Source organism: Oculina patagonica, unplaced genomic scaffold (assembly GCF_052425735.1).
Source record: "Oculina patagonica isolate OP01 unplaced genomic scaffold, crgOcupat unplaced770, whole genome shotgun sequence".
Lineage (NCBI taxonomy): Eukaryota > Metazoa > Cnidaria > Anthozoa > Scleractinia > Oculinidae > Oculina > Oculina patagonica.
The window spans coordinates 1-8,963 of NW_027558659.1; the positions used below are offsets into that span (position 1 = coordinate 1).

Below are 8,963 nucleotides of genomic sequence, written 5' to 3' on the forward strand. Positions count from 1 at the left end.
TACAGTCAACTCTCTCTTAACGGACACCTCTATAAGACGGACACCTCTATACAGTCAACTCTCTCTTAACGGACACCTCTATAAGACGGACACCTCTATACAGTCAACTCTCTCTTAACGGACACCTCTATAAGACGGACACCTCCATAAGACGGACACCTGGTGATGGTCCCTACCGTTTTTCAGTCATTTTACTGTAACCAAACTTCCTATAAGACGGACACCTCTCTAAGACGGACAACGGACACTTTGAAATCATTAACAGACACTTGAGAAGCGTATTTTTATCATGTTTTATTAGTGAAAATACTTCCAAACTTCGCAAAGTTAGTCCGTGCCTTAAGGATACGTGTATACCAAGCTTACTAACCACAAACAATGACGCTTTAAGGAATTACTTCTTTGCTTACGTATATGGACACTAAAGACGTCGTTCTCTACTTACAGTATTACAGTTTGTAGAAGCTTTTAATTTTGCTTCAAAAGCAAATACGGTCCTTTTATTATTTTAGTCTTGTTGCAGTTAGCATAGGTTTGTTGCACTGTGCAAAGGTTTAGCTTTATTATCTCAGAATTACTGGTGTCATGTTACCTCGACTCTCTACAGAGCGGACCAGACCAGTCTGAGAGCGGACACCTCTCTAAGACGGACAGCTGCGGCCGGTTCCGAAGGTGTCCGTCTTAGAGAGAGTTGACTGTATTACGGAAAGTTCACACTTGGTCTCAAAGAAACAGGAGTTCACATTAGCTCTCCCACTAAATTACAGAGAACTCCATAATACATGGACACTCAGCTCGGTCCCTTTGGTGTCCGTATTAAAGAGGTTTGACTGTAACTGCAGACTAACAGTTCATGATATAATAAATCTGTTACTAAAATTTAAAGTCGCATTACATTGAGCGCAAACGAAATGACGTGATCTTTCTTTCAAATAGTATTTGTATGGCTGACTGCAATACGTTACTCCAATCGGATGAAAACGAAAAAAATTGCGACGGAGGAAAGATTTTTCAGTTGGACAGAGAAAAGGAACTATAGTGCTAAAAACGCCAACTGAAGAGCAACTTTGGATGACTATCAATCGACAAAATGGCCTGTTTTGACAGGGATTTAATCAATGGGAGCCGCAACAAAAATACATTGTATCTATATTTTAATAACTTTATTATGAATCGCCTTTGGAAATGAAAAAATACAGTGTTTTTAGAATATGGATGTTGAAAAAGACTGTGAAAATTAGAAAACATATGGTTAATTGTACAATATAAAAATTGTGAATAAAGAAACCAAAATAAAATAAAATTTATGAGGGTTAAATTTGCGCCTTTATCAGAGAGGCGAGCCTTGCTAACCTTGGTAATACACGAAAATGACCATGTTTATTTGAATAGGCATTAACATTGACAAGTAATTGTCTTTAATTACATGCAGTTTTTCTCATCTGTGCAGTTAATTACAGAGAAACCATTCTGAACAAGATACCCCCTAACGATATTTTTAATATGGTTTTGCGTCGACCAACGACGGCAAACTAAACACCCCCAAGCTTTCACGCGCTTTTTGCGATCTCGGAAAAGAAAGCGACTGATAAGCAGGCTATAAATTGGCAAAAAATAACATTGTCTTCAACCAAATTTTTTTTTTTCAAAAGCCGCAAGGGCAAAAAAAGGCTAGTACAAGGGTCCTAAACATGTGTAGTTATTGGTAATTATCATCAGGCTTTTAGGCACGATATAAAAAGTGGGAGTCCAAAATTTTTATAAAGCCTGACTTTGTCCCCATAGGAGGGCCTGAGGAGCATGCAAGGTGTTTTTCTGCAGTTATGAGTGCAAAGGTGTCTAAAAACTTACAAATTTGCTGGAAAAAACTTCTGTATACAGTAATTCATATTAAATTTCTGTGATAAGTGGCCGTCCACAGGACTCCTGGACTCCCACCTGGCTAAAAGCCTGATTATCATGAAATACATACTGTGTTAAGGTGAGCGCTAATTAGCTTGATTGAATTCGTTCCCGTGATATTCATTACTAAAATTCAAACTCGCATCACAACGAAAGCAACAAATTAAATAAAGTTCAAGCAATATTTCTTCGCCTGATACCCACGGAGAAATATTATTAATCTTAAGGCAATTTGAGTAAAAGCGGCTAGCAACTTTATTAGAAACGCTTATTTGCATTGAAATGTCATTTTTTGAAACGGAATATATGGAGCGCTGTCACATTCATATACATTAACATTTTAGAGTAGCTCCTAATACAGGTACCAGTATCTCCGGAGAAAAAAAAATATTAAAAAAATCCGTCACATTCATTAAAAAAAAAAAATTGTCATATTTATTCACAAGAGTTCTGTTTAATTATATGAAGCAATTAAACAAAACTCAGCAGTCAACTTAAATATGCCTCTTGCGCGCATATAGCAAAGTAATAACACGAATATATCAACGGTTACCCTCAAGCCAAAATTATCAACAGAAAATATGGCCGAATCAGCCCAGGAGATAAGCTTGACAATTTCTCTAGGCATTCTGTCAGTTCTTATCGTGGTGTCAAACGTCTCTGTTTGCGCTTTGGTTTGCTTTAACAAAACTCTACGAACGTACACGAATTGGTTGATAGTGTCACTTGCTATATCAGACATATTAACAGGAGGAGTTTTTCTACCTTTAACACTCATCAAGCCCACATCAGTCATCACAACTTATTTGACCGCCATAATATTACTCTCTGGTGTTGCTAATATTTGCGCAGTAACATACGATCGCCATGCTGCAATAATGAAGCCGCTACATTATCCGTGCCGCGCACCAATGTTATTCAAAAGAGCCATCGTAGTTGCGTGGTTAATTCCAATCATTTATTCCTTACTTGCGCTAGCGTGGCCATGGGACGAGGATCCTAACCTAACAATCCACGTTGTGTATGTGGTGGTATTGGAGATTCTTGGCGTCGTCGTGCCTTATATCTTCCTAACTTTCGCCTACGTTCGGATTTTCAGGCAAGTGCGACGAAGCTTAACAATGAGAAGAGACTTTGAATCCGCCAGAGAGCAGAGGAATGAACGAGGACGTATTTCATCGGACGCCCAAGTGGCAAAAGTCTTCTGCATAATCTCCATGGCATTCTTACTCTCTTGGTTGCCAATCTTATACATGACAACTGCAGAATCTGTTTTCAATCAGTTCGACATCGTCCCTGACGCTTTGCCTACTGTTTCGCTTTTCACAATAGCGACTAGCTCACTGGTAAATCCACTATTGTACGCTTTCCTTAAACCGGATTTCAAGGCGATCATTCGGAATTTCTGTCAAAAGAATTCTCACACGGAAGCCGTGTCGATAAAACCCAGTTTTACTTCTTTGTCTCGCCAGGTGGGATTAGAGGAAAACACGAAGCAATAAGGCCAGACAATAGTAAAGACCGAGGACAAGTCACCAGAAGAGTATGACATGTAGGAATACTCTGCGACGTCGAAATAAGGATTTAACAACTGCCTTACTCCTTGAGAGCATCAAGAGAGACGCTCGTTAGAGTAACATTTAGCAGGGTCGTAACCAGGTATATGGGATCAGGGATCACAGCCTTGGGATCAGGGATCACAGCCTTGGGATCGGGATCACAGCCTCGGGATCGGGATCATGGACCCGGGATCCCGGGTCACAAGTCATGGGATCCGGATCGGCAAATCAGATCGGATCAGAATGGAATCAGGGATCAAATGTTGCCACATTTTAGGGATCAGGAATCAAAATTTAGAGCTAAAATTTGGGATCAGCGATGAAAAAATATACCTGGTTACGACCCTGATTTAGACTACCTGTTAAGTCACCTACGAGTTGAAATCCTTATTGCCATCGCTGAAAAGAGAATGTTTTATTTCTTTCTTTTTGGAAAAATTCATCTCGGCAAAGCGAAAACCTTGAGAAAAACATGTTCGAAAAGAGAAATTTTACTCAAATCGAGTTTACCTGCTGAGCATAATTTGAACACAGCTGCAATAGACTCGTTCTCGTCCCCATAGCCCTTATCGCTTCTCTTAGCCGGCGAAGCGAAGGTTGGGATCTGGGGACAAAGGATTTTTGAATTAATTCGAATTTTTTTGATTGGCTGTTTGGAACAAAGAATTCTTGAACGGAAGACAAAAACGAGAACTTTTGAGAATAAGTCCCTCCCTGACGACATTTTTGCTATGGTTCTGTCAATTCTCTCAATATCCAATAAGAACAGCCTAATAAGAACTCCCAGAGAGGAACACCTGTCATTACAATTTGAGGAAGAAACGAAAATTCAATGCTAATTTGAAGACAAATAGATTGAAGAACTCATTCATTCTTAGCAATGCGCTCAAATTTTAAATGTTTGACTTTCTAAAGCTGTATATTTCATTTTGTGTATATAAGTAATTTTAACCTTTTTAACCATTGTAATTTTTTTGTAAAAACTATATTATTCAACCCTTGGGTTGCAATTTAGTTTTAATAAAGCATCTATCTAAATACCTATCGTCAGCTGTCAGTTATAACATGTGTCAACTAATTAGTTGAATCTACCTACGGTTAAAGAACAGCTTTTAATACACAGAAGTTGTCAACAGAAAATATGGCCGAATCAGGGCAGGAGATAGACGGGACTCTTGGTGTTCTTGCAGTTCTTATCGTGGTGTCAAACGTTTCTGTTTGCGCTTTGGTTTGCTTTAACAAAACTCTACGAACGTGCACGAATTGGTTGATAGTATCACTTGCTGTATCAGACATACTGACTGGAGGAGTTTTACTACCATTACAACTCATCGACTTTTCAGTCGACGTCAAAAGCTACCTCACCGCCATAATATTACTCTCTGGCGTTGCTAACATTTGCGCAGTAACATACGATCGCTACGTTGCAATAATGAAGCCGCTACATTATCCGTACCGCGCACCAATGTTATTTAAAAGAGCCATCGTAGTTGCGTGGTTGATTCCAATCATTTATTCCTTACTTGCGCTAGCGTGGGACGCGGATCCTTCCCTAACAATCCACGTTGTTTATATGGTGGTCTTGGAGGTTCTTGGCGTTGTCGTGCCTTATATCTTCATAACTTTCGCCTACGTTCGGATTTTCAGGCAAGTGCGACGAAGCTTAACAATGAGAAGAGACTTCGAATCCGCCAGAGAGCAGAGGAACGAACGAGGACGTATTTCATCGGACGCCCAAGTGGCTAAAGTCTTCTGCATAATCTCCATGACATTCTTACTATCTTGGATTCCGATATTATACATAACAACCACCACCACTGTTTTCAATCAGCCTGACATCGTTCCTGATGCTTTGCCTACTGTTTCGCTTTTCACAGTAGCGACTAGCTCACTGGTAAATCCACTATTGTACGCTTTCCTTAAACCGGATTTCAAGGTGGTCATTCGGAATCTCTGTCGAAAGCGGAATTCTACCGTGGAAGCCTTGTCAATGAAACCCAGTTTTCCTACCCCGTCTTGTCAGGTCGGAACAGAGGAAAACACGAAGCAACGAGAACAGACAACAGCAAAAATAGAGGACAATTCACCAGAAGAGTATGACACGTACTTGTAGGAGTACCCTGAAACGTCGAAACAATGATAAAACAACTAACTCCTAGAGAGCACCAAGAAAGACGCTCGCTCGTCTTCCGCTAGCGGAAGTCTTTACGTCCATCACGGAAAAGAGAATGTTTTATTTCTTTTCTGAAAAAAATTCACCCGGGCAAAAAAACAAAACATGTTTCCCGTCCGGAATTTGAAGAAAACATCTTCGAGGTTATCTGAACATTTGAAACATATTTTTACTCAAACTTACTTCATCTGCTAAGCTTAATTTGAACAAAGCTGCACTGAACTGTTTGTATCATACCCCAAGGCTAAAACACGTTTAAATTTAAATATGGTTTAAAATTGTTTTCTTCATAGAAGTTGCTAACTGATGTTTGTCGACTTCATATTTATCACAAAAACACAAATAAGAGCTTACTTGAACCCTGTGTAAAATTCAGTCTCTTAGTTTTCTGTTGCTGAATTTCAGTTTACTAAACCTGGTTTAACTAAATCTGTTTTGCTGGTGGGAAAGGGGAACAAGTTTCACATTTTATCTATTCATTTTAAAGGCAAGACAGCGTTCTTGTTTAGCAGGTGCTTGTCGACTGTAAACGACGGTGAGAACTCCTGGCCGGTAGAAGCACGTTAAAAAGTTTTGTCGCGATTTCTAGTGTCTGGTAATTAAGCTGTAGATAGTTCTAGTCCAAAGAAAACAGCTTCGTGTATTACTTTATAGTTTTCACTTTCACATATTTTCGTGCATGACAGCCGGAAAAACGCATTTTTGCCATGAGGAAATATTTCATGCGTAGATATCATATAACCGAAGTATATTATTGCCAGGGCAAAAATATATCTAAAAATATATATATCTAAAAAAGCAATAAAATTCAAATTGGCCGCTGTATAGGGTATAAAGGTCTATTCGTTTTTTTGTTATTCGATTGTTTTCTACAGTTCCCCGTCCTTGTTTGTAAGCTTGGTATTTTTCCGAAGGATAATCGAAACAGTGATCAAAATAGCCACTAGCATTTTTTTTAAACTCTAAGATAGAGACTGGTCTGTTCGTGGCTAATTCGAATAATTTCTTCCTTACTTGCGCTAGCGTGGGACGCGGGTCCTCTCCTATTAATCCACGTTTGACAGGCGCTTGACGCTTAGTTTACAGAGCCACACTCGCCTCTCTAGTGTTTTCTTTTACGCATCAGTTGTCCAGTCACAATGACCATCGATCGTATTAATCCAAAATTGGAGTTTTTGTGAAAGGACATTCGTTCTCTCACCAAATGTGCCTACGCACACCGATCCTGCGCATGGTCAGATCCTCGAAATTTATGGATATAACCACTGAAAGCTTTTGAGTCATGCTTTGACGTGAAATTGGCCTGTATTCAATAATGCTAACTGGATAAGCATCGACATCGCCAAAAATACTATTTAATTGCATGCAGCTTAACACACCTGCTCGGTTCAGTGTGAAAAAATTATTCTGAATTTTATTGAGAACTAGTCCCTGTCTGACGACATTTTTGCTATGGTTCTGTAACATCCAATTAGAACAGAGCAATACCTATCGTCAGCTGTCAGTTTTAACATGTCTCAAGTCAAATAACGTCTTGAGGGCAAAACCAAGCAACAAACTGAATCTGCCTACGGTCAAAGAACTGCCTTACACAAAAGTTGTCAACAGAAAATACGGCCGAATCAGGGCAGGAGATAGACGGGACTCTTGGTGTATTTGCAGTTCTTATCGTGGCATCAAACGTCTCTGTTTGCGCTTTGGTTTGCTTTAACAAAACTCTGCGAACATACCGTATTTTCTCGATTAAACGCCCCCGGCGTTTATTTCAAACTTGGCCCGATAGGGCCGGCGTTTATTTGAATTCAGGAGTTTTTTCAAGCCCTATGTTTCTAAGAAACGATTTTTATTCATTATTCTTGGCAGCTTTATAATTAGACATTGTTTTTAAATCATATTAAACCTTTAAAAATTGTTTAAGGGGTTTATTTTCAAATACAACTTGGAGACCCGGCGTTTAATCGAGAAAATACGGTACACGAATTGGTTGATAGTGTCACTTGCTGTATTGGACACATTAACAGGAGGAGTTTATCTTTCTTTAATACTCATCAAGCCCACATCGGTCGTCACAGGCTACGTCGGCTCAATAATATTACTCACTGGTGTTGCTAACATTTGTGCAGTAACATACGATCGCTACGTTGCAATAATGAAGCCGTTACATTATCCGTACCGCGCAACGAGGTTATTCAAAAGAGCCATCGTAGTTGCGTGGTTGATTCCAATCATTTATTCCTTACTTGCGCTAGCGTTGGACAGCGGAACGAACGAGGACGCATTTCATCGGACGCCCAAGTGGCTAAAGTCTTTTGCGTAATTTCCATAGCATTCTTACTCTCTTGGTTGCCAATCTTATACATGACAACTGCAGAATCTGTTTTGAATCAGTTCGACATCGTCCCTGACGCTTTGCCTACTGTTTTGCTTTTCACAATAGCGACTAGCTCACTTGTAAATCCATTATTGTACGCTTTCCTTAAACCGGATTTCAAGACGATCATTCGGAATTTCTGTCAAAAGAATTCTCACACGGAAGCCGTGTCGATAAAACCCAGTATTACTTCTCTGTCTCGCCAGGTGGGATTAGAAGAAAACACGAAGCAACAAGGCCAGACAATAGCAGAGACCGAGGACAAGTCACCAGAAGAGTATGACATGTAGGAACTGATTTACTCTGCCACGTCGAAATAAGAATTTAACAACTGTTTTACTCCTTGAGAGCATCAAGAGAGACGCTCGTTAGAGTAACATTGAGAATACCTGTTAAGTCATCTACGAGTTGAAGTCTTTATGTCCATCACTGAAAAGAGTATGTTTTATTTATTTCTTTTTGGAAAGATTCATCTCGGCAAAGCGAAAACCTCGAGGAAAACATGTTCGAAAAGGTTAATTTCACTTAAATCGAGTTTACCTGCTGAGCATAATTACACTGGACTCATTCTCGTCCCCATATCCCTTATCGCGTCTCTTAGTCGGCGAAGCCTAGGCACGAGAAACAAAGGGATCTGAGGACAGGATTTTTGAATTAGTTCGAATTTTTTTGATTGGCTGTTTAAAACAAAGAATTTTTGAACGGAAGTAAAAAACGAGAACTATTGAGAACTAGTCTCTCCCTGACGACATTTTTGCTATGGTTCTGTCAATTCTCTCAATATCCAATAAGAACAGCCTAAATACCTATCGTCAGCTGTTAGTTTAAAATGTGTCATATAACGTCTTGAGGGCAAAGCCAAGCAATACGTTGAATCTACCTACGGTCAAAGAACAGCCTTACACCGAAGTTATCAACAGAAAATATGGCCGAATCAGGGCGGGAGATCGACGGGATT

The 8,963-nt window shown here is 39.6% G+C and overlaps 2 protein-coding genes and 1 pseudogene across 2 annotated transcripts; all 3 read left to right on the forward strand.

The window, feature by feature from the left end:
• Positions 1-2,483: 2,483 nt before the first annotated feature.
• Positions 2,484-3,404, forward strand: LOC144641224 (histamine H2 receptor-like). Its single transcript, XM_078500259.1, has one exon. The coding sequence runs from the start codon at positions 2,484-2,486 to the stop codon at positions 3,402-3,404; it is 921 nt and encodes a 306-aa protein (XP_078356385.1).
• A 676-nt stretch (positions 3,405-4,080) lies between these two features.
• LOC144641225 (adenosine receptor A2b-like) lies at positions 4,081-5,574 on the forward strand. The gene has a single exon (XM_078500260.1). The coding sequence runs from the start codon at positions 4,603-4,605 to the stop codon at positions 5,572-5,574; it is 972 nt and encodes a 323-aa protein (XP_078356386.1). The 5' UTR covers positions 4,081-4,602.
• A 1,264-nt stretch (positions 5,575-6,838) lies between these two features.
• On the forward strand, positions 6,839-8,350 carry LOC144641226 (histamine H2 receptor-like; annotated as a pseudogene).
• Positions 8,351-8,963: the final 613 nt, after the last annotated feature.

What these genes read in the sequence shown, in the direction of transcription:
- LOC144641224 (XM_078500259.1), top strand. Translation starts at nt 2,484, where the DNA reads ATGGCCGAATCAGCCCAGGAGATAAGCTTGACAATTTCTCTAGGCATT.
- LOC144641225 (XM_078500260.1), top strand. Translation starts at nt 4,603, where the DNA reads ATGGCCGAATCAGGGCAGGAGATAGACGGGACTCTTGGTGTTCTTGCA.